This window comes from Quercus suber, unplaced genomic scaffold (assembly GCF_002906115.3).
Source record: "Quercus suber isolate HL8 unplaced genomic scaffold, Cork oak 2.0 scaffold_345, whole genome shotgun sequence".
Taxonomy (NCBI): domain Eukaryota; kingdom Viridiplantae; phylum Streptophyta; class Magnoliopsida; order Fagales; family Fagaceae; genus Quercus; species Quercus suber.
Window position 1 is genome coordinate 485,887 of NW_027069797.1, and position 23,835 is coordinate 509,721.

Sequence of the window (23,835 nt, forward strand, 5' to 3'; positions counted from 1 at the left end):
TTCTCGTGATATGTTTCAAAAACATTTCAAAAAGTCAAATTCCCGCTTTCTGAAAGAAGGCAAAAAAGCTGAAAAAAAAAAAAAGAAAAAAAAAAAAAAAAAAAAAAAGAAAGAAAGAAGGCAAAAAGCACTCATTCGGGAAAAAGAGAAAATATCAGCTAAGAGCATGGACGACGTTGATCGATTGTTCGAGTGCTTCAAGTGCGGCGTCTCTCCTCCCCGTAAGCTCTCTCTCTCTCTCTCTCTCGTCTGAGAAAACATAACAAATTTACACATTTATCGTTTTCCTACACTTTCTCGCCATCCAAACAGTGCGTTAAGTTAGTTTTATTTTGTTGTTTTCTCTGTTTACTTACAATTTTAGATTAGGGGGTTTAGGGTTGAAGGACATTGATTTTAATTAGCGGTGATAAAGTTCATTATATTTGATTTCTCTATGTTGGTGTCAATTGGGCATTATATATGTGTGTGTGCGTGCTCGTGGGTGTGTATTTATTTATGTATGTACATAGGACGTTCGTATTAGTATGTTATGATTAGCCATATGTACTGAATTGAGTTGGTTGATACTTGATATGTATTGTTAATTTGATTTATATGAGTTGGGAATGAAAGAGGGTTGTAGTTACCAGAAGCACTCAAATTTTGTGTCCAGTCCTTGCACCTTTTGGAATTTTCACGGCTGTGTTGTCTTAATGCGTGCTGCTGTTTGAACTTTACTATTTTGTCTAAAATTCAATACCTTTATGGTCCGTTTGAATTGAGGGAGAGGAAGTGAGAGTAGAGTAGAGTTGGCCAGAAATTAGAGTAGAGTAAATTTGGCCAGTAATAGGCTAATTTCTGGCCAACTCTACTCTATTCTCCTCCACTCCCTCTCAATTCAAATGGGCCCTTAGGGATTTCAGTTTCTGCGATTTCATGACAATTATTTCCTTATGTGACTTGTTCTCATGATTGTGAGAATTTGTTGGTACTTCTGTTTCAGAATCTGCTTTTAGAGAAAGAAAAAGAAGAAAGAACAAATTGAAGCATGGGAGTTCAACACAAGAGGTCTCTACATCTCCTGGCATTCCATCTTCAGGATCAGCTGGACAAAGACCAAAAAAAGCAAAAGATGTACAGCTCTCCATTGAGAAAGTATGTACTATGCATTGCTTTCATTTCATGCTTTAATGGTGAATTCTGAAAGTGCAGTCCTTTTGTACTGGTTTGTTGAAAACAAATGCTCTGATGTTTGTTCTACTGCTCAGATCACTAAATTATATATTTATTTGTTTATTGCTTCAGTTTGATACAGCAACAGTTAAAACCAACAAAAATAATCCTGGGAAGCAGTTCTCTCCTATTGTATTCTATGGGTCTCCAAATGGTGTGCCCCCAAAGAGACCATCCAGTTTGTTGCAATTATTACATCAAATACGTGTTGATCTGAGTGAACAAAATAAATTGAGCACGAGGTATTTGTGCAATCCTATTCTTCCCTTCAATTGGTGCCTTTCTTATACTATAATTTTTAGTTTCTTACCCTATGACTTGACCCTGGTCCTTTGTTTTTAAGGAAGGAAATATGGGCTACATTTCCTAGGCAGGATGAAGCAATGAAGTTTGCCAAAGGGCACATGCAGGTTCGGGTTTTTAGTTATCAAGATCACTTTTCTGGACAACGAAGGTTCCTTGTCTCTACATATAAGGAGTTCTGGCAAAGGTTGTCTTTACTATTTTTGTTTCCCCCCATAATTATTTGCACCTAGTAACTATTTGAGGTTCTTTCCTTCTCAATGTGTTTCTACTGCTGTTTTGCTCAATTTCAGGTACAAAAATATGGATTCCAAATTCCGTCATCATTATGAAGTGATTCAGGAGGTAACAACCCTATGAGAAATAGTGTGGTACTTTACTTATCAAAAAAAAAAAAAGTGTGAGAATTTGTGAGTAAATTTTCTGTCATGTCCAAAAGTTTGTAACCTATTCTTCTTCTAGGGTTTACCATGCCACCTTTACTTTGATTTAGAGTTCAGTAAGAGAGTGAATGCAGAAAACAATGGAGATGAAATGGTTGATCTCCTGATATCAGTCATTTTTGAAGCCTTACTTGATAAATACTCCATTCAAGGAAACCTGGAATGGATAGTAGAGCTCGATTCCTCCACTGAAGGTATGTTTGTCTAGCACATGCTAAAGTCCCTAATTGTCTTTGTGTGATGTCCATTGATGTAGATTATGAAATTTAGTCAGTAACATTATAATTTACAATTTAATCTGATTCATTTTGATTGATACAATTTCTGAATCGCTCACAAACTAGTTATCCTTTCTTCTTCGTCATTTTGATTGATACAATTTCTAAATCAAGCTCTCATTCTGAATTGAGATATAAATTTGGGTTGAGTTCTGAATTATTTGTTTTCGTTTTAATTGGGATATGATGAGAACAATATTTTTGGTCTAATTGGAGTCATTTAATTAATAAAGATATGGTAGAATATAAATTTTGACAAAATTTTGCATTGTTGTTTTATGATTATCCTTGACAAAGCCAATATATGCCATATGTTTTGCAAGAATATTTTGTGAGTGCTAATATTGTTTTCCTTTTTCTGAACAACAGTCACAGTTGGTTTTTTTTTCATGATTTGTTTATGTGAGGAAATTTTGCTGTTGAACATCAATGCTCTTTATAAGTTGGATGCATTTCTATCTTGAAAGTCTTAGAGCGTGTTTCCTTCTTTATTGAACCAGTATCAACCATGGAAGAGACTTGAAATTGACATTAAACTACTGAATAAGTTGCAGGTGTAGATCCTAGTGGTTACCCATGATGTTAAAACATCGCTTCTTTTCCCTTACATCTAGGGTGTTAAAAACAACATTTTTTTCCCCCTACATATAAAGTTTTAAAAATTGGTAGTATTCAGCCTGTGATTTCTTCCTCACCTGTTATAATTATTAATCTGTTTACTGCAGCAAGTTTTAAGTTGTTGAAGAACCAAACAAACACATCCATATGTTTTTGGAGTTAGCATATATTAAGCAAAAAGTGAATGGCTTGGGCCACCAGGTGTCTAGTCCATTCCTTGCCCTGTGCATGTGTGTTCATGTGTGTGTGTGTGTGTGTGTGTGAGAGAGAGAGAGAGAGAGAGAGAGCGCAATTTTCCAATGAAAAGTTATAGTTGTATGGTCAATGTGTCTCACATAGGTCTTTGATTATTTATAAGATGTAAAGTATTCTGTATTGCATTTAATTTATCATGAAGTTTGTAGATGATAGTTAAGATTCTTGTGTGCAGAAAAGTTCTCTCGCCATTTAATTATTCGCATACCAAAGACTGCTTTCAAGGACAACTCACATGCAGGCGCATTTGTTGCTGAGGTACGCCTCCATGAGAAGCATATCAACATTTTATCTAACAGTGATTGAGATGCGTTATTTTTGTTGCTAATTAAAGATGAAGTTAAGTATATATTCTTGTTAAAATTATAAATTTTTGTTGCATCTTTCAATATTAACTATTAATTTTAATTAACCTAGGAAATATAAAGTTAATATATAATTTAGTTATGATGTCTTTATCATGAAGTCTCTTTTTTGACTTTTTACTTTGTATATCATGAGCATATATAACACTCCAGCTCCACCCACATATGGGTGGGTGGGTGGGTGGAGAGTTATATATCCCCGTGATTCAAAATACCACCACCTCTTTTTTGTTAGCCCGCTAGAATAGAATCTGCTTGAGTTACTAGAATCTTTTGTTCTCTTTTTGTAGAAATATCATTTCTTGTCACTATATGATGACATATTATCAGATATGCTCTCGGATTTTAAGTGCAAGGAAGAGTGATGAAAGATTTGAGAAATTTTTTGTGAGGAAAGATTCAACATCCACCGAACCATCAAGCCAACTTTTCGTGGACACTGCTGTCTATTCTAGAAATCGTTGCTTTCGTTTAGCTCTATCATCAAAGGCAGGGAAGAATTCTGTTCTTTTACCTATGGGGCGATTCAAATGTAAGGACATGGTATGATATCTTCTTACTGAAGAACAATTTTTGAATGTATAATCTCAAAGTAAGCAATATTATTCTCCCATTGCATTATTTATTATTATTGTTATATATATATATATATATATAAAGCAATGCAGGAGCTATTCAGATGCTTCCTCTCATTAACAATAATGTACGTTAGCTTTTCTCTAAGAAAAAAGTTCTGTTACTCTGCATGTGAGTGGCATCTAGTTCTATTATGCACTCTTACGGTACTCAAAAAGGAAAAAAAAGGTTTCTCTTTCATGGCTTGGCTTCATTAATTTTATGTAGGTTCAGGTTTGTTTGTGACTAGTAAGCAAGATAAGTTTAATACTTATATCACTCATACTGGTATTGGTCAAAAATTTATCTGTGCTTATTCCTTTAAATTTTAAAATATCATGTGCTGTAGCTAAGTTCATTGCTAGGAAGATTTGGATGAACACTTGATGTATAGGATCATGTATCACCAAGTGAATCCTTAAAATAATATCCATTATTATAATAAACATACCTGTCTTTTGAGTGGTTTTTTGGTATGCCTTATTCATTGACTGTTAGCGTGTGGTAATTAATCTTTTATGTCATGAAAGAACAGTGTGAGGAAGAGATGTTCATGGCATCATTGATCTGCAATATGGATGCTGATTGCGAGAAGCTTTTAGTCTGCAAAATGGAGTTAGATTGTGTCAAAACCCTGCTCTTTGATACTGAGGTAGTTTTGGACTCTGCATCTTTCATTGTCAAAATACACTAGAATGTTAGATATGTCTCATGATGCTTTTAAGGTTTTTCTTTATTTTGTTTTATTTATTTATTTAATTCATGGGTTTTACATGTCTGAATCTACTGTGAAGATGAAGCATAAACCATCTTTGGTCTGTGAAGTAGGTAGTTGCTTGAACATTTTGTATTGAAAATAGATCTATTTTACAACAGGAATTCCTTCTTTCTGCAGGAGAATCATAATATTGGAAATTATTACAGTGCCCCTCAAGAATTTGCATTGAGTGCTTGCACAAGTAATCTTACAACAACATACTTCCTGGGGAAGTCACCATTTCCAGCTCTAGACAAATTTGTAGAATTCATTGCCTCCATTGGCAATGTCTCAGGTGCTACTGCTGGTTTAATACTATACTTTCAAGTTTCAATGAAGTAAAAGCATTTGATTTTTATTTTAATATTCGGAATTTTATTTGTCTTGCTTAAAGCTTGATTGGGTCAGGAACTTTTTTAATAAGTTTATACATGGCTTTGAGATGATTCTCATTCAATATGATATATTTTTAGACTTGGATTTGCTTGAGATATCTGTCTGCACAAGTAATAGTACTCAGTCTGTCTTATCTCTCGCTAAATTCACCCTTTTAACAGAAAGATTCTTTGCGTTTAATCCTAAGAATTTTTAGATGGTCTCACTCCTGCAGTTACTGTCATTCAAGTAGTTTTTTTATTTTTTATTTTAATTATAGTTTTGTGTATTATCAGCTTCATTTAAGGAATGAGGTTTCTTATCCAAAAATTAAAAATAAAGAACAAAGAATGAGGATAAATTGATTCAGCTTTTGATCGGTCTATCCTTTGATTGATTGAAAGAAAATCAATGTATTAAAATTTCTTTTTTCCCTGTATTTTGCCTTCACAACTCAGTGACAAAACAATGTATGTACATAATGCTGCCTTCTATATTTTGTTTATCACCTTGTTGATATTGTGATGTAATTATAGGAAAAATACGGAGCTGGTTTTGGTTCTCGGAATATGGACTGATGGTCTACAGCATGTCAAGAAATAGATACTGTGAGCGAATTGGTAGACAGCATAAAAGCAATCATGGTAATTTTCAATTTTTTTTTTTATATATTTTAATTTCTGCATCTGCTACCTATCATTAAACTGTCCTTACTCTTTGTCCTTTCTTCTCAATTGATTCTTGGCCTATTTATATCACTTTGTTTTGAAGAGCCCTTTTTATATCCGTACTTGACTTGGATCCACATCCCATCAAAGCTCTTGCTCTTTTGGTCATACTTATTATCTTCTTGCAAGAAGAATACCTTTATTTTTATTTATTTATTTATTTTATGACGTGGAACCTCACCAAGGCAAGGCCCTTTGGACCCACCCCAGGGGAGTAAGCCACGGATATACGACTCTAGCCACTAAAATACTTGAATTTTTATTTATTTATTTTTGCAGTAAACAAATATTGTTCCATGTTTTTCAATCTTATAGCTAATGTTTGAGGCATAGATACTAATGTGCATCAATGTTTTATTGGTTCAGTGATGTACATTGTTGACTTAAGAAGGGCTGTTTATTATCAGAAATGTTATGATCCTGACTGCAGAGGTGCATAAGAGTATTTTCCTTAAAATTTATCAACTTCAATATCCTCTTAATGCATGATTGATCATTTAACAAAGGGTATTGATGGCTTCAGGTTACCGATCTCCCTTAAGACCAATCCCGATCGATGTCATTCCTGATCCTTTGGTTTTCTTTGATTCTGATCAGACAATTAATCATGGTGTGTCAAGAGTTAATAACCTCAACCATCAATTTGTTGATAGTGATGAGGAACATGCTTTGCTTTACAATGATGAAAACATTACAGACAACTGCAGTAAAGATTCTTGGTGGGTTGAAGCCATAAGAGTTGCAGATGATATTGAAAATAAGAAAAATACAGTAGAGCTTAGCAACATGGTTAGTATATTTATGATGCTTATACATATTAGATTTGTTGCACTTTCCTACTGCCATCTTCCATGTCAAAACAGCTATAGAGTGTGTGTTTTTCTTTTTTGGTTTACTGCGGTAGTAGAACCTCTGACCCCACCCATTGCTATGCCTGTAGTATGTTAATGAGTTTTGATTAAACTGACACTTGCTCTTCCCATAAGAATAGGATGGAGAGTGTAGTCATGTGTTCAAAATGCATGATCACAAGTGATTGTGTTACTTAGCAAAAAAAAAAGAAAAAGAAAAAAGGTCAAACCATTTAAGCATGAGATAAATGAAAATGATGAAGTAAAAAATGTGCTTAGTGTTAGAAGTTCAAGGAAATAACTCCCATTCCCACTCCTTCCTGTCTTCCCCTTACCAAAACTAGGAGCTTCATGTTTTAAATTTAGTTAATAGTGAGTGCAGCTATTTGTTTGGGCTGGATGTGCATGTTTTGAGAAACAAATGGTTTATTCAAGGCAAAATTATTGGTGCATCGTGCATATCCCCATTCAACAGCATCAATGCAGTGTTTTTTGAATTTGTGGTTTGAAGTGCATATTTTTCTCATCCAATAACCAGACCATTGAATAGTAAATGCTCTTGGATGGTAGGACCTTGAAATTGTCAGAAATACAACTGACACAAAGCATAATGCATCTTCAAGCTTGCAAGAATTTGAACTATTGAACCCATGCAATCTTCACTTTTTTCTCTTGTAACCTTATCAATTTTTCTTCTTGCCAGGAGGAGAGAATTAATGATGAAGATGAGGAATGGTGGGTAGCTGTAGAAAGTACTGCATCCCAGGCCGAATTGAACCATTTCAACTGTGCAGGTTAGGCCAGTTGGTTGATAAACATTCTGGCCATGTATACCAATGCAGATGCATTCTCTCTTGAACAAAAGATTTTAGCGGCTTCTGGCAACTCAACTAGAACAAGTGCTGCATTACCATTTAAACTGCAAGCCACGTTGGTATTCTACTATCTGGTGATCTTGCATGGAAGAATTGGTTTGTAGATCATTTCTCTTGGAATCTGATTGTTATGGGGAAAAGCAAAAATGTAATCCACTTACATTGTCAATATTTGGAAATTATATTGGTTCTTGCGAAATGATTGTATATATATGTATATTTGGAAGACATTTTTTTTAAATAAAAAATTTTCAACTGGCTATGAGAACAAAATGGTATCTTTAAACATTTGCTTAACTAACATTCTTATACTTTTAGTTCAGATTGCAGCAACGTTAATACATAAGAAGGGAAGCTCAAGTCGAATGGAGTCTTTGATTTGATGCCACAAGTTAGAAGGTTAGTTATGCAGATGATAATGACAATTCTCCAGCAAAGTTAGATCGCACTTAGCTAATCAAAGTCCATGCTCAAGTCCTAAAATGGCTAAGAGGCCCCATTCTTATATTAGGTTCCATATTAAATATATTGTTTATTTATTTATTTTTTCCCTTGGGAAATACATGTCTTTTAGCTTTTACTACAATCTTTCTTCTTTTGGATAAGCTTAAGGATATAGGTTTAAACAAGATCTTGTTTTTAAATTTTGGGATATAATTTGATAATTAATCAATAGATGTTGTATGGTCCACGACTATTCGGCCTGCATCGAGCTTATGACGCGTATCCTAAATGGGCCTATCTTGCGCTGCTTACTAACCAAGCACCTAGCCCACTCCCTAGATGGGCTTGGTTCGAGCTCCCGGCCTTAACGAAATAGCTTCTACTATATTGAGGTCAAGGGATAATACCTTGAGAAAATCTGCTTGCCGAGCAATTATTGGCGCTTGGTACAAGTTCCAAGAGAGTCATTTTAGTCATGAATAGTAGGTCTCATTTAGTCAGGAATATAGTATTGAGAGACCTATCAACATGGGAAACCACCTTTTCATCATGACGACCCCACTAAGGAAAGTCTATAAATAGAGATCAATGGTTAGAGGGTTGGGAAAAATAGGGGAGAGTGTCACGAAAGTGGTAAGGAAAAACAGATCTCAAGAAGAACGAAATTTTGCTTGGCTTTTGCTAAGAAAGTTCACGTTCACTGAATCACTTTGATCAAAGGAGAGTTATAAGGGAAGTAGTCTAGGATTCATGGTCCTCTCCTTTAGAAGCTGCAACACCACCTTTAGGACCTCTCGTTATTGGATATTCCTAACCCCCAACACAAATAAATTGGGCAACTCAACCTAAAGCCTTCTAAGAATTAAACTTGTTGGAATCTCTGATGTGGTCCTAAAGCCTTCTAATACTCTTAGAAATGTTTAATTTTTTTTTTTTTTTTTTTTTGGGTTGCTAAGTTTTAGAAATGTTTAATTCAAACCATATTCCCATTTACCATGAGTCCATGACTTCATTATTCCATTAACAACTTCATATGTAATGAATTTATTATTTGAATTGAATTGTATTTAAAGATGTGGGTTTAATTTGAAACTTCTAAAAATATAAGTTTAATTTGAAACCAATTCTAAAGTCTTTGTTTTTATTTTTTGAGAACAAACCAATTCTAAAATATAAAGTCTAAGTCTAAAATATAATTCATATTTTTATCCCCTCCTCTGTACATGACAATACAGACGGCCTAGCCTTCGTCTTCGTCTTCGTCTCCCTCATTAAGTTCCTCCTCTCTTACCCAAACCAAAACCTTCCCAGCTCTCATCAATGGCTTCCATACCCAATCCACTCAACAATGAAAATCCCAACAAAAACGATACAAATCCCAATAGCACGAACACCATTCCCATCTTCATCTCCACCGAGTCTTTGCACGCCATCCTTTCTCACCAAACTCTAATAGATCACTTGCAATCATCTCTCCCTGCAGCCTCGTCCTCCCTCCAAACCCCAATTCGCCAAAGCTACTCCGTTTCACAATCTTCCTCTCTCCTTCTCATGCCTTCTTGGTCCTCATCCCCTTCTCTCCCCTACGTAGGTGTGAAGCTCGTCACCTATTTCCCTCAAAACTCCACGCTGAACTTGCCGGGAGTGCACGCAAGTTACGTGCTCTTCAGCTCTGTGAATGGGCAAACTTTGGCTTCCATGGATGGCACTGTGTTGACCCTTTATAGAACCTCGTGTGTCTCTGGCTTAGCCTCGAAGATTTTGGCTAGAAATGACAGTGAAACGCTTGTGATGATTGGTGCTGGTGCTATGGCACCCCATTTGATCAAAGCACATCTTTCGGCTAGACCCAGTTTGAGAAGGGTGATCATTTGGAACAGAACAATAGAAAAGGCAAGAAAATTGGCCGAGGAAATGAGTGAAAATGCTGGGTTTGATGGGGTGTGTTTTGAGAGTAACGAGTGTTTGGAGGAAATTGTTGGATTGGGAGATATTGTGAGCTGTGCAACGAATTCAGAAACACCAGTTGTGAAGGGCGAGAGGTTGAAGGCAGGGGCGCATTTGGATTTGGTTGGATCCTTCAAGCACTCGATGATGGAGTGTGACGACGAAGCAATAAGGAGAGGAAGAGTGTTTGTGGATAATGAGGCTGCATTGGTGGAAGCTGGAGAATTGGTGGGTGCTTTTGAGAGAAGGGTAATCGAAAAGGGAGATATTGGAGGAAATTTGGTAGAGTTGATTAAAGGAGAAAAGGTTGGCAGAAGAAGTTCAGAAGAGATAGCAGTATTTAAGTCTGTTGGCTCTGCAATTGTTGACATTCTTGCAGCACAATTGGTTTATGAAACTTATATTGGAAAGCAGTAACTTGTCAATTTGTTTTCTTTCTCGTACATTTTGATTTTGTTAATTGTAACATTTCTATGTGTCTTTCTCGCATTTTGTTTTTTCAATAATTTAAACAGTTCTATTCTGTCTAATTTCTATGCCTATGTTATACCATTTCCACAAGTCTTTGTGATATTAATCCATGCCCTACTTAGTCATGTAAACTACAATACAGTCAATACACGATTTTGCACCTTTTAGGGAGACATTTGCAAATTTCGGTTGAAATTATGCTTTGGTGATCATTCATTCTGTTCTTATAGGAAAAGACAGAAAATTTATGAAGTCATATTATTTTATCATTTGATTCCTGAGATGGTTCTATCACACTGTTTTAAGTTCAACTCAAATAAGTTGTTCAACAATGTTACAATCTGCAAACTCTCTTCATTATTACTTGGCTAAATTTATAGTGAGAAGAGAGTTTCAAACAAAGAAGCTTTTGGTAAATTACTGATTATCCCAAACCGTAAGTTCCAAAATCCAACATTTCTGAACTTGGGATAATGTTTGGCTAATTTTTTCTAGCGAGACAAATTGCGATTGGTAAAAGAAAAATACTGATGTGATGGGCGTTATGATAGAACAGTACACGACAGAAATTAGTAAAGCTCATGAGAAAGCAAGCAATAATGCTCCCATAGAAACTAAAGAGCCCGAGTAATAGAGCATGGATGAGTAACAGTAGAGAGGCTTGATAAAAAAAATTGAATTTTTATAACGTTAGTTGCAAATAACAATTACATAAGCTGGTGACTGTCTATGGATTTTTTCTTTTTCTGTCACCCTTTTCCATTAAAATCTTGACCAAGAGAGTACAACAACCATCCAGAATTAAACTGGAATATGCTATTTGTCAATATTAGCACTCATTTTGGTGTTTGTTTCATCATTTGTGGCTTGTGGTGGATCCTAGGGAATAGTAGATCATTAAGCTGTCTCTCAGCACTGTACTCTGAAGGGGCCTGCAAAGATAAGTTGGTTAAGGCAAAGGCTTATTGGCAATAGAAGATTACTTTCTAACAAGGATATGTTTGTACATCAAAGATAGTTCATAAAAAAAAAGGAAAAAAGAAAGATAGAAATATATATATAGGAGGAATTCGCAACTAAACCAAAAAGATATGACCATGTATAGACAGAGGCAACAGTGCAAGAATATGACATGGATTGTTGTTAGACATGAGAGCAATCCTAAGGGTGTGAATTTTGACTGGTTATTGTTGCAGTCCACCTAAACAAGTTGACTCACAAAATACAAGAAAGAATACCTTTAACTTACTAATAGCTAAATACAACTAGCGCACTACTAAGTGATTGAACATTTTACCTCCTCTTCCATAAAAAAGGAGAAGATAACAATTTACTTCAAGGACCGTTGACAAATTTAGAAGAACACTATAATGCAATCTTGATTGAATACTCTGAAATATCTTTAGGATCAATTGAACAAGGTAGTGCACTATATTCTGGCTGAAATTTCAAGAATTATATATATATATATATAAGTAAATTTCAAGAACTCAAACTGTGATTCAGTGAACCAGACATCAAAAAGCCCTCAATGACAAGGATAAGGTGGTGGTTGGAGGTGAAAAGGATTAGCATGAATAAAAAATGCACATACGCAGATATGTACATTCATAAACACACACACACACACACACACACACTTATTCATACATATATATAAGATTTAACTTCTAGTTGAAGGATAACTGCCATACCCGTGTATGAAATGCAAACCGCAATGTTTGTACTTGTGTTCCTGAACAAACCTTTAAGTCAAACCCAAGGGAATCTACACCAATAAGTGCTGCCTCCTGTAATGATTGCAATGAGGAGTAATTATCTACAGCAGCGTCTAAAAAACCTCAACACATACACATAAGATTGCAGCATACATGAAATATGCGTCAAAGGCGGCTGGAGAAAGGATTTTTCACACATGGTACTATTGTTTCTCTCACTCATATGATCATGAACAGATTCAATAATGTGAACCAACTATTCAATTGGCCTTTCCCTATCATACCTAATCAACATTTTGGATACCATTGTGTTTTAAAGTGCTTAAAAAATGGACCAGTTGCACAGATCATTTGGCCACATATAAATGTCCCAGGAACTCAAATTTCAAATTTTTTTATAAGTTACCTCCACTTGAATACCCTTACATCTCCAACAAAGAGATTTGAGGGCCTGTATGGTCTTTTCTCCACCAGCTTTTAGACGAGATATAATTTTGGCTGCTGAGTGTGCAATAGCATCAGGTTGAGCTTTCACAAAGTCTTCTACCTCAACAACAGTCTGTGGAGGAGTAACAAAAGAATAATTTTATTGAAAATAAAATTTGAATTTTTAACAAGCACAGAGAGGTGCATAAAACATATGAATTGTCATGTCATGATGCATTCATGTTACAGAAATTACTATTTCACAGTTGACAAATAAAACGCATCCCTATTTAAGTCTTTTATACGTGATTAAATAATTTTATTTTAATCTCCATATGCTCACTTGTTAGTATTTTTATAAGTAAACCATGAAGACATTGATAATTTAAGCCAACTTGTTCAAATGAAAAGATGTCTCCCAATCAATAAACTATTTTTCTTTTTCTTTTTTAGTTTTTAGGGTATGAGCGGCCACAAACCAAAACATTGTGTATTTAAGGCACTGCAGAGGAGAAAAATGTTATTCAATTAAGGTATACTATTGAAATTCTTTTAATTAAAATGGTCTTAGCAATAGTAGTTACTTAAATAAGCTTAATATGATAATTCTACCACAAATTATATTTGTTGCTAAGTATTTAAACAAGTAACCAAGATCAAAAAAATTGTGTTTTCCAATGCATGTCAAGGATGACATCATTGACATGTTTCAATCTATAAAGAAATTTACCAGCAACCACACAATGTCAAAACACACCTAAAAACCCATTAAACATACCGGCTGTCCATGTGAGGAGAACAGCTGAATTCTAATCATCTCCATCCTGTAAAATGTAGTCCCATTCACAGGGATTTCATCCTTCTCAGGTTCCTCAGCCTGGTTTGAACCATCTTCAGATGATCCAGATTCAGTTCTGTAACCATTAATCATACCAAGATCTTCTGGTTTGTCTTCTACAATTTTCCCAGCCTGATTTATGTCAGCATTACTGGACTGATGGTCAGATAGATGTTTTTGAATGACAGATTGTTCTTCAATAAAGGCAGGTCTTAGAAGGCCTTGGATAGCAAGACTAGCTGAAGGCTCCTCCATCCAGTCTATAGGATCATCTGAAGCAACCTAACCAATTAAAAATAAGTTTACAAGACCAGCTATGTCCATGGGCCATGTTAAAATGGCAACGTTATGATTCATATACACTAAAAGTGGGTATCTAAAACCCAGTGTAGCAATTCTGCATATTGATCAGCTGTGATTTTTTTTTTGGGGGGGGGGAGGGGGGGGGGGACGGGTGGGGAACTCAATTCAATTGTATCCTTACAGAGCACTTGCACATTAACCCATCACAAATAAAAAATTTACAATGAAATGTTACCTCAGTCAGCTTACTGGCAAAATGCATTGGATGAGAAGAACGCATGGTCTCCAACTTTGCCCAGTCTGCAAGTGTCTCATCAGAATCATCCTGGTCGTCTTCATCATCATGAACAGAAACCCAGTCCTGCAAAGAATAATCTAATATATGATGGAGTATTTTTTGAGAGCTAAAATTATCACAATTGAGAAGCTAAACATAATGTGAACAATTATGTCAAAGCAAAAAAGAATATAATCAGACCGTATCATAATCTTCATCTTCAACAGTATCCTCATCGTCCTCATCTTCAATATCACTACCCTCATCTTCAATTTCCTCAATTCCAAAATCAATTTCTAATGGATCTGATAACTCCATGTCACTGAGCATTTCCATAGTATCCAAGCCTATAATGACTTGCTGCATTTTATGTTAAAACACATAAGCCCAGAACAAGCTCTAAACAAGAAATGTTCAATTGAGCTATTGTTTCTTATCATATGGTGAGGAATGTGAAGTGCAATAGCAATACTTAAGATAAAAGAAGTTTTAAAAAAAAAAAGAAAAAAGAAGAAGAAGAGACTATTGTTGAGTAAACCTAAGATGGTAGACAAGATTTGTGAGTATCATCAAAATGTTTGGCCATATGCAACAAAGACCAATGAATTAACTCCCCAAAGGAGGCAATTGATGTCAACAATATATAGTCAAAGGAATGTACAAAAACATGATCATCTATATTTCAACTAGCAAAATAATTTAGATGGCACAATTATGATAAGAAATATCCAACCCAAGTTATTGGGTTTTAAGTCTTCATTGCACACAATGGACAAGTTATATCTGTTCTTAATTGCGCACAGGAGTACAACAGATTGTCAACAGTGTTGTCAAATGAGTGAGCAAAACACGTCAATGCATGCACAACAAACATGCACATGCACTCAAACATGCAAACGCATGCACACACAGGCACACACAGAAATAGGGAGACAGAGAGAGAAAGAGAGCAACTAAGGAAAATTAAGAAAATCATGCATCTGCAATAGTAAGTCTTGTTACATCTATAATAGGAAAACCATTTTCATACTAGTATCAAATCATATATTCATGCAAATATATATGCACGTTTTCCAGGACACATTCCATACCACAAAGTTGTTATCTGAAGTTAGGGATTGGAAAGCACTGTTGTCATCATTGTTCACTTGAAAGTAGATATCTGAAACACCAGAGCACATCGGCAGTTTTAAGATGAGGATGTCAAGCCCAATTATAATGTGTAACTATGTCAATGGAAAACAACAAATTCTTGGCTTACTTCCATGTTCATCAGTAATGTAAGGCAACTCAGGCAAGATGATATTCTCATGAACTTCGCCATTGATCATACTGGAAAATGTAAGTGTCGCTTTGCTGTTTACCTGAATGTGACACACTATGGGCAATATTAATAGTTATGCAACACTGGCTGGAAATTAGAAAGAACAGAAATTCAAATTCCAGAATTGTCAGAACACCAGGATGCAACCACAAGAAATACTATGAAAGTCTTACTTCAGATGTTTGGCCATAAATAGTTATTACCAATTCTTTGCTTCTTTTACCCAACCTTCTCTAGAAAAAAGAGGAAGGTAATAGTTGCTATTACAACTCACCTCAAGATGGACATTGCTTAAAGCTGGACGATAATCTAGAACAAAAGAGCAGAACTTTGGCAAAGAACTTCCCTAGTTAAGTGCTTGTGATATCATCATTTTCCTTCTCTTACGTGATTTTCTATATAGATATTCCGAACATCATTGATGATTGACATCTATGGTGAATCGGGACAGGATTTCTATTTCTAAAAATTTATATCAGCTACCCCTTACTCCTTCAGATTTGTGACTTGCAAACCTTTCTGCCCAAAATAATTTCACAACCATCATTGACACGAATGCTAGTTATAGAGCTCTAGCTTAAATGGTCTCAACAAAGTGAAGAGTGCAAGAGCTCATGCTATATACAAACACACCTAATGGGTTTTTAATCCACGACCTCACTGTCTACTCATTCTTGCAACAAGAGGAAGTACTAATTGAGCCAGAGCTCATTGGCTACATAGTTAAAACAACACATATTTGCACTAGAAGTCATTTTTTGAAAGTTGTTTCGGCTGATCAACAAAGTAATCGCGATGTAATACCTCAATAATTGTCCTACTACTTTCTGCAGCTGTAAGCCTGGCATCTCCACGATTCTCCGGTGTCAACTCAGCAATGTCTTCATACGGATGGTACTGTGACCCCCCATTCTGCTTTTTAGGGTCCCGAGTCGAGCCCAAATGCTCTGCAGTTGCTCGAATTCTATTGTTCTTTACAAGAGCATTCCTTCTTGTCATGTAACCACCTCTTAATCGTCGATTTCTATTCCTGTGTATCAATCCTAACACACATTACTACTTCATTCTAACATCTACAACTCCTAATAGCTTAGTTGAAAACTTGAAAATGCATTCATTTCCTTCCTTATATTCTAAATTGTTTCAAAATAACTTCAAAGATACTAAAAGCTCTATAAATTCAAGTTTAGCTTAACTACCACGGAGAATCGAAACCGCCGCCAGGGTGAGAAAGCCGGTAAGAGGTGACGTGGACTCCGTTCACATCCTCCGAGCTCCACATTGAACGAAAATCTACAATTAAAAAAGCAAATTGTTCAAAAAAAAAAAAAAATACAAATACCAATACGCTATCCTCCGTTTGGCAACCGAGAAAATGCAAGAAAAAGTGTGAGAGAGAGAGAGTTACAGGGTAAGGCGGTGAAGGAGCAGACATTCGCGCCGGCGGGGAATCGAACGGCCATGGCTGATTCGATCATCATCGTCGTTCTCTTTTTTTCGCTTTCTATCGAAGTGTTAGAGATCCACAAGCATTTGTTATTGTTGTCTGAGTCTCAAAGAACTGTTTTGTGAGGATGAGGCATGTGGTAATGATTTTCTACGGCGATAGTAGGTGTAAAATTTTACAAATAGACACGTTTTAATATATTAGTGGTTAGGATAGAGTTTAAATGTACTTAATTACTTGACTGTCCTTGGAAATTTATCAAAAGGACCAAAAAAACCTGTACTTTTACTTAGAGTACACCGTGGTAGCGTGGTGCTTGTCTTATTTTTTGTGCCTCTCAGAGAATTATACCGTTATTGTTTTGGTATCCTCTATTCATCAAAACGCACCGCTTTTATCAGCGAGACAAAAAAAAAAAGAAAAAGATATTATTTCTCTCTGTTTGGATGTGAAGAAAGTGAGAGAAAATTTTTTTACAGAGGCAAAGAAAATATCTTCAAGCAACGCACACCTCTCTCCGAGTTCTCAACCACCAACTCGCTCTTCTCCACTTCGACCCGGTAACTCTCTCTCTCTCTCTCTCTCTCTCTCTGTGTGGCTCTTTGTGTAAAATTTTCAAATATTTTGTGGAGAAAAATTAAATATGAAAATAGATTAAATTTCGAAGCTTTACAAAATAATTTGTTATCTGGAGCTGAGAACATTGGTCTTTTCTTGAATTGAGAGATTCTCATTCAAGCGAAACTGTTGGGTTTCAATCTTATTGCTTTTGAATATATCTGTGCTTAAATTTTCTTGCTTTTCAAAGCGAAGTTTTTGTTTGGTTTAATTTAGCTTTGAAAAGCAAGAAAATACATGGGCTTTTGGTGAACTTTTTCTACTATGCTGGTCCATTTTGAACTTGTGGATTATACTTTTTTTTTTTTTAATGGTTTATCAGGATGCTTACATTGACATACTCTCCGCCATTCATAATTAAAAGACCGGAATCCATTAAAATAGGCAGGACTTCGAGCAGTGTCGTGGTAAGTTTCTTCGATTAGAATTGCAATCATGTTATGTTTATATCTGAAAAGAAGCTGTATAACTTCATGACATGTTTCCGACTATAGCAATCTTTTAGTGATACAAATTGAGTCTCTATTTTACATGGGAATTTTTTTTTTTATGCTATCAGTTATTTTTTGGCAATCAAACTTAGATAATATCATTTTTAACATACAAAAATGTTGGGAATTTTTTTTTTTTAGGTATGTGCTGCAAAAGGTCCAAGACCAAGATATCCTCGAGTTTGGAAAACAAGACAGAGAATTGGGACTATTTCCAAGTCTGTGAAGCTCGTTGAATGTGTAGGCTTTGCGTTTTATTTTTCCTAATTTGGTTTATACAGCATATGTGAGCTTGTTCTATAGAAAAATGTTGACTTGCCCATTTGGCAGTGCTAATTGTTTCGGCATTTTAAGGACACTTTGTGGACAAATATCTTTATTGTACCATTTCGCTCTCTTGAGACGGTCGTTATAGGTCTATGTTTCTCTGTAGATTAATAAATTGTCGAATGTCAAAGAGGAAGTTTATGGGGCTCTTGATTCCTTCATTGCCTGGGATCTAGAGTTCCCATTAATTACAGTGAAGAAGGCATTGAAGACTCTTGAGGATCAAAGAGAATGGAAGAGAATAATTCAGGTATTTTTTTTTTTTTAATTTCAACAGTATAATCTTTCTTCTTCTCACTAATGGTTTCTGATTATTATATCAAGCCAATTAAATATGGGTTGTAGGTGACGAAGTGGATGCTGAGCAAAGGACAAGGAAGAACAATGGGAAGCTATTTCACATTACTAAATGCCTTAGCAGAGGATGAGAGACTTGATGAGGTTGAAGAGCTTTGGACAAAAATATTTACAGAGAACTTAGACAGCACACCTCGTGTTTTCTTTGATAAAATGATTTCTATTTACCATAAAAGGGGCATTCATGAGAAGATGTTTGAGGTAATGCTATGGCATCTCTTTTTAATATCCATTGTTTTATATCATGTGCTCCAATCATATGGTATGTGTTACAACCTTCATATTATAGACATGCTTACAGTTTGAGTATGGATTCACTATTCAAAGATCATATTGTCATCAGTGTCAATCCTATAAGATCTATCTTCCAATTTTTTCTCAGGTTAACACCTTATGTTTACTTAACTTTATAGTCAAATGAATCTTAGAAAATGAACTCCAAACTTGTGTACAATTTTCTTTCCATGTACAAGTGCTAGATTTCATAGTTCAAAAGTCTATATACTTATTCATCAAGAAGTTTTTCCATTGGAACATCTAAACTATTTGATAATAGGTATGTATTTTCACTGTATTTGATCAGTAATTTGTCAAAACTATTACATTATCCTATGATCGCTGATTCAGCAAGCTACCTTTTCTTCCTTTTTTGAGTCTAATTAACTGCATCTCTGCATTTGTTATGCCAATTTCAGTCTTCTTGTTTTATTTCCTATTACTGATCAATATAGTGTTTTTTTTTTTTAATATGTATCTCATCAATATAGTGTTTTAACAGCACCAAACATCATTTTCCTTTTGTTGTTTTGATTCTGAAATTCTTGTGTATAACACAAGAGTAGTTTGTAATTGGATACTCTAAATATCTGGAATTCTAATATGCATATTTTCTACCGTAGATATTTGCTGACATGGAAGAGCTTGGTATCCGACCAACTGTTCCAATTGTTACAATGGTTGGGAATGTCTTCAAGGAGCTGGGTATGATGGACAAATACAAGAAACTGAAGAAGAAATATCCCCCGCCAAAATGGGAATATCGATACATCAAAGGAAAACGTGTTAAAATTCGAGCTAAGGATCTTCGAGCAATTGATGGCTCTAATAAAGATGCAGGTAAGCATGAGGAGACTTACCAGACTTCCAATGATATGCATGAGGAAGCTGACACAAGTTCAGATGAACTCGATATTGAAGCTAATGATCCTAGCAAGGATGTAATTAGGCATACTGACCAGAGTCCAATTGATGGATCTAATAAAGATGCAGGTAAGCATGAGGAGACTTACCAGACTTCCAATGATATGCAGGAGGAAGCTGACACAAGTTCAGATGAACTCAATATTGAAGCTAATGATCCTAGCAAGGATGTAATTAGGCAAACTGACCAGACTCCAAATGAATTTTATGAGGAATCCGAAATAAATTCTGAAGAACTCGAAATTGAAGCCAACATTTCTTCTTGACCAGCCAGAGGTGTGACATTCATATTCGTTGATATGCTCATTTCTTACAAGTTGTTAGGGACTTAAGGTTGCTAAGAGCTTTCTGGTGTTTCTGTTTTATTCTTCTGAACAAAAGGCTGCTAGAAAAGCTGAAAGTTGTGATGTCACTTGGAGTGTAATCCAAGATATAGTGTTGGCACACATTGAATTTATGCTGCCAGGCCTTCCTGGATAGTTGCAATGATGAAGCCAAAGGCATGTTATGTTGTCTTTGTTTTCTCTGTCCTGTTGGGTGACCAATCTTGGAGTGTATCTGGAGGAGATAACACTGTTATGGCCACTGCAAAACAATTTTTGTTGCTTTATTCTGGGAATTTTTTGAAAGAAGATGTGGTAGGAAGTACTCATAGAAGCTTGGAAATTTTTTCCCTCACTTTCTTCGCTTATTCCCCCCTATATGTGGGTGTAAATTCATCATTTATGTCTGAAACAACTTCGAGAAAGAATGGCTTAATGAGATTGCATGGACATGATTAGTGAAAAATTCTTCCTAAGGCATTTTGATCTGTAAATACCTGAACATACTGTGACATACTTTCTACTCGTGAACTGGTTATCTCAACATCTGAAAGCAGAACTTAAAAAATATTATACAAACTAAAAATACAGAATCAGAGAAGCTGTTCTACAAAGTAAACAGGTTTCAGGATCATCATTCACGAAAAAGTCAACAAGCTCTAGTGGCAACTGAAAGATTATATCCCAAAAATACAATCGAAGTGCAAAATAGAGGCCAAAGAATAACTTATCAAAAAAAAAATAGAGGCCAAAGAATAAAGACCTCACAGCATGGGCTCTATTCCTGCCTGCATATGGCACTAAATTTCCACATGTACAACTGAAGGCCAAAGAGCTGATCTAAGTTTAAAACTTGATGGAGAAACAATTATTGGTTGTCATTCTTCCAATTTCTCCTCCCATATGCCCACTGAATACCAATTAAGCGGAAATTTTATATTAGGTTCTTTGACATTCCACCACAAATAAAGTTGTTTAAAATTACTAGCAAGAGATCATATCCGAGGGAGTCATCAATTCTAAGACTGCACACTTTATGCACTATTTCAGTTCGTCATTGAAATTATGCTGATATCAGTCGAGTTGCATTTGTGAGAGTTATATGATTCAAGCAAGTTCTAACGTGTTCCACGGGTTGGCTATTGGATTGGAAGCTGCATTTGTGCTCGGTCTTCGCGAAATTGTCAAGTATGGCTCATGGTTGCTCCAAAAATAAGAGTTGCCCAAGTGTTCTAACAGATGAATGTTGTTGACACTGGCAAAGCTTATGCCATAATTGAGATTACACGCTGACCATAAAACTTAAAAAGAACAAATAATCATAATTTTTATGATACGAGGGTTACATGGCAATAATTTAGAAGACTTAGGAACCATATTTAACAGTGTTGCATCATAAAGGATTACATGTGCATACAAGAAGTACACTTGATTACCCTACTTGATTCCACAAGTGGCATGTGTATATTATGTTAGTTTGAGCTGACTTTAATGGGACATTGTGAAATGTTGTTGAAGCCTCCACCATACTGGTTCCGTTAATTTAAACGTGAGGCTTCCAATATATTTGATTTGATAATTCCATTGATAGATTGGAACAATTCTTCCACTGATTTCCCGGGCTTATCACGCCTTGAAAAGGTTTTCTAAGCCCTTGCTTTTGAGAAACAATGTGGACAATTTCTATAGATTGTTTAATCCTGGCAGGGAAAAAAATGAGACATTAATATCAAGATGCTAATCAACAAGGTTTACTATTCCCTGCTGAGTATACGGTTATGTAAATAAATGAGACAATTTAAAGTTTAAACCTAGTATTGTAGGTTTACTATTAATTTCCTGCTTGAGTATACAGTTATGTAAATAAAACTCTGGCTTGGTGTGATTGAAATGAGCAGATTTTTGACAGTTATACATATTTTGAGTTATTTAACTGATGAGTGTCTTTGGCTAATTCAGTCCACATTGGTCCTATTCAGTCCACTTCGGTCTAATTCAGTCCATTCAGTCCACATTGGCTCTATTTAGTCTACATTAGTCCTGTTCTGTCCATTTCGGTCCTATTTAGTCCACTATGTCCACTTTGGCCCTATTCACTCCATAACCTACTTTGGTTATATTTGGTCCTAATCAGTCCATATTGGACCTATATGGTCCATTCTGTCCACTTTGATCCGCTTCAGTCTTATTCAGGCCATTCGGTCTACCTTGGTCGTATGTCGTCCATTTTTCTCCCTTTTGCTCTATTTAGTCCATTCTGTCCATTTTGGTCCTATTCAGTCCACATTGCTTCTATTAGGTCCACTTTGGTCCAGTCTGTCCACTTCGGTTATATTTGTTCCAACCACTTCAGTCCTATTTGGTTCATTTGTTATTAGTCGGTCCTTTTTGGTCCACCTTGTTCCTATTCACTCCATTCAATCCTATTCTCTCAATTTTGTGCACTTTGTTTCATTTGGTCCAATTCGATCCATTCAAATCACTTCGATTCTTCTATAAAAGTAGAACACACATTTGGCACATACTCTTGATTTTCCAAACCCTAAATAATATTTAGGATGAATTAAAAAATGTATTTATTATACTAATAATGGGATATTCTAGAATTTTATGGTTAAAAATAAAAAGTCAAGAGTTAAAAAAAAACCGTCAAGATGCTTGTAATTCAACGGAACATGTGATTTTCTCTTATTGCAATTATTGAATTTATCAAAAATAAATAGATAAATAAGGGAAACCGACCGGTGCCAAAGAAATACTGCAAGAGCATTGGGTGCTCTTTTATTTTTATTTTATTTTTTACTCGTTTTCCTAAACCATGTCGAGAAAGGACAAAAAGTTTTAATACCAAGTAGGATAGGATTGCTTTAAAAATTGAATTAAAACGACGGGTCACTCTCTCACCACAGGCACAGACCCACTTGCTGGTTGCTACTGCACCACCTAGAGCTCTGAAAAAAAAAAAAAAAAAAAAAAAAAAAAAAAAAAAAAAATCCAAAACCTGATTGAAGAAAGAACAGAACACAATAGATGAGAGTCATAGACAGACACGCCCAAAATCCCAAAACCCATGGCTTCCCCAACCGAGCCCATATCCCACTTTCTCCACTCCGCCACATCCAATCTCCTCTCCATCTTCACCCCCAAAACGACGTCGTCCCCCTCCTCCTCCTCCTCCCTAACCACCACCAAAATCTGCGTCCCTTTGGTCCTCCCTATCCCTATGCACTCCTTACACTTCGACTCCTCAGACTCAATTTCCAATTCCAATTCAAAATCCTCCGCCGTCAACGCCGTCCAATCTGCCGACTCCGGCACCTCCTCCACCTTCCCATCAACGGTCAGAATTTCCAGCCTCAACTCCAACGGCAGGGCCGCCGGCGGGCCCGCCTTCGTCGGCCAGGTCTTTAGCATGTGTGACCTTTCTGGGACCGGCCTCATGGCCGTCTCCACCCACTTCGACATTCCTTTCATCTCCAAAAGGTACACTCCTCTCTTAGTATATAATATTATAGGTGTTAAGCTTTAATTTACTAAATTAGAAGCTGGTGTAACATAGGACCAATTGCACTCAATTTAAAATAACATTGTGCATTAGCATAGCTACTTGAAATAAAACATCTTATCCTTTTTGTTTACTTGCAAC

General features: G+C 35.8%; 5 protein-coding genes across 7 annotated transcripts in view; 4 read left to right on the forward strand and 1 right to left on the reverse strand.

Annotated features, from left to right (window-relative positions):
- The window catches only part of LOC111994504 (protein SAR DEFICIENT 4), a 69,126-nt gene extending 58,527 nt beyond the window's left edge, over positions 1 to 10,599 (forward strand). Inside the window, exon 2 of the mRNA XM_065759887.1 lies at positions 9,368 to 10,599. Within this exon, the coding sequence (XP_065615959.1) occupies positions 9,443 to 10,486 (1,044 nt within the window). The 5' untranslated portion in view covers positions 9,368 to 9,442 and the 3' untranslated portion in view covers positions 10,487 to 10,599. The remainder of the gene's footprint in view (positions 1 to 9,367) is intronic.
- On the forward strand, positions 85 to 7,951 carry LOC111994508 (uncharacterized). 3 transcript variants are annotated; one of them, XM_065759890.1, is made up of 15 exons: positions 85 to 221; positions 986 to 1,137; positions 1,288 to 1,457; positions 1,559 to 1,705; positions 1,812 to 1,863; positions 1,981 to 2,155; positions 3,288 to 3,370; positions 3,808 to 4,020; positions 4,628 to 4,744; positions 4,988 to 5,144; positions 5,761 to 5,868; positions 6,319 to 6,384; positions 6,476 to 6,562; positions 6,650 to 6,741; positions 7,507 to 7,951. In XM_065759890.1, exons 1-15 carry the CDS (start codon positions 167 to 169, stop codon positions 7,600 to 7,602), a joined length of 1,770 nt encoding a protein of 589 aa, XP_065615962.1. In that variant the 5' UTR covers positions 85 to 166; the 3' UTR covers positions 7,603 to 7,951. The 3 variants fall into 3 exon arrangements, with proteins under 3 accessions (XP_065615962.1, XP_065615963.1, XP_065615961.1); XM_065759889.1 differs by having other exon boundaries at positions 86 to 221; positions 6,476 to 6,741; XM_065759891.1 differs by lacking the exon at positions 7,507 to 7,951 and having other exon boundaries at positions 6,550 to 6,666.
- A 602-nt stretch (positions 10,600 to 11,201) lies between the features above and the next one.
- LOC111994500 (uncharacterized protein At3g49140) lies at positions 11,202 to 16,979 on the reverse strand. The gene is made up of 11 exons (XM_024026390.2): positions 16,835 to 16,979; positions 16,626 to 16,719; positions 16,231 to 16,456; positions 15,364 to 15,466; positions 15,194 to 15,264; positions 14,304 to 14,462; positions 14,061 to 14,186; positions 13,463 to 13,804; positions 12,665 to 12,817; positions 12,235 to 12,330; positions 11,202 to 11,472 (listed from the first exon to the last, which is right to left on the reverse strand). Exons 1-11 carry the CDS (start codon positions 16,905 to 16,907, stop codon positions 11,377 to 11,379), a joined length of 1,539 nt encoding a protein of 512 aa, XP_023882158.2. The 5' UTR covers positions 16,908 to 16,979; the 3' UTR covers positions 11,202 to 11,376.
- Positions 16,980 to 17,261: 282 nt separating this feature from the next.
- On the forward strand, positions 17,262 to 20,655 carry LOC111994492 (pentatricopeptide repeat-containing protein At4g21190). The gene is made up of 6 exons (XM_024026380.2): positions 17,262 to 17,433; positions 17,814 to 17,898; positions 18,124 to 18,222; positions 18,416 to 18,559; positions 18,655 to 18,867; positions 19,566 to 20,655. Exons 2-6 carry the CDS (start codon positions 17,815 to 17,817, stop codon positions 20,130 to 20,132), a joined length of 1,107 nt encoding a protein of 368 aa, XP_023882148.2. The 5' UTR covers positions 17,262 to 17,433; position 17,814; the 3' UTR covers positions 20,133 to 20,655.
- A 2,500-nt stretch (positions 20,656 to 23,155) lies between these two features.
- The window catches only part of LOC111994509 (uncharacterized), a 15,679-nt gene continuing 14,999 nt past the window's right edge, over positions 23,156 to 23,835 (forward strand). The window contains exon 1 of the mRNA XM_065759880.1: positions 23,156 to 23,672. Within this exon, the coding sequence (XP_065615952.1) occupies positions 23,260 to 23,672 (413 nt within the window). The 5' untranslated portion in view covers positions 23,156 to 23,259. The remainder of the gene's footprint in view (positions 23,673 to 23,835) is intronic.

Bases quoted from the DNA above. Each gene is read 5' to 3' on its own strand.
- LOC111994508 (XM_065759889.1), top strand. From the start codon at position 167: ATGGACGACGTTGATCGATTGTTCGAGTGCTTCAAGTGCGGCGTCTCT. The intron at 4,021-4,627 runs GTATGATATCTT...ATGAAAGAACAG, and splicing joins GATTCAAATGTAAGGACATG to TGTGAGGAAGAGATGTTCAT. The intron at 4,745-4,987 runs GTAGTTTTGGAC...TTCTTTCTGCAG, and splicing joins CCCTGCTCTTTGATACTGAG to GAGAATCATAATATTGGAAA.
- LOC111994500 (XM_024026390.2), bottom strand. From the start codon at position 16,907: ATGATGATCGAATCAGCCATGGCCGTTCGATTCCCCGCCGGCGCGAAT. The intron at 16,457-16,625 runs GTAGTTAAGCTA...ATTGATACACAG, and splicing joins GGCGGTTTCGATTCTCCGTG to GAATAGAAATCGACGATTAA. The intron at 14,187-14,303 runs GTCTGATTATAT...TATTCTTTGCAG, and splicing joins AAGATGAAGATTATGATACG to GACTGGGTTTCTGTTCATGA.
- LOC111994492 (XM_024026380.2), top strand. From the start codon at position 17,815: ATGCTTACATTGACATACTCTCCGCCATTCATAATTAAAAGACCGGAA. The intron at 18,223-18,415 runs GTAGGCTTTGCG...GTTTCTCTGTAG, and splicing joins CTGTGAAGCTCGTTGAATGT to ATTAATAAATTGTCGAATGT. The intron at 18,868-19,565 runs GTAATGCTATGG...TTTCTACCGTAG, and splicing joins TTCATGAGAAGATGTTTGAG to ATATTTGCTGACATGGAAGA.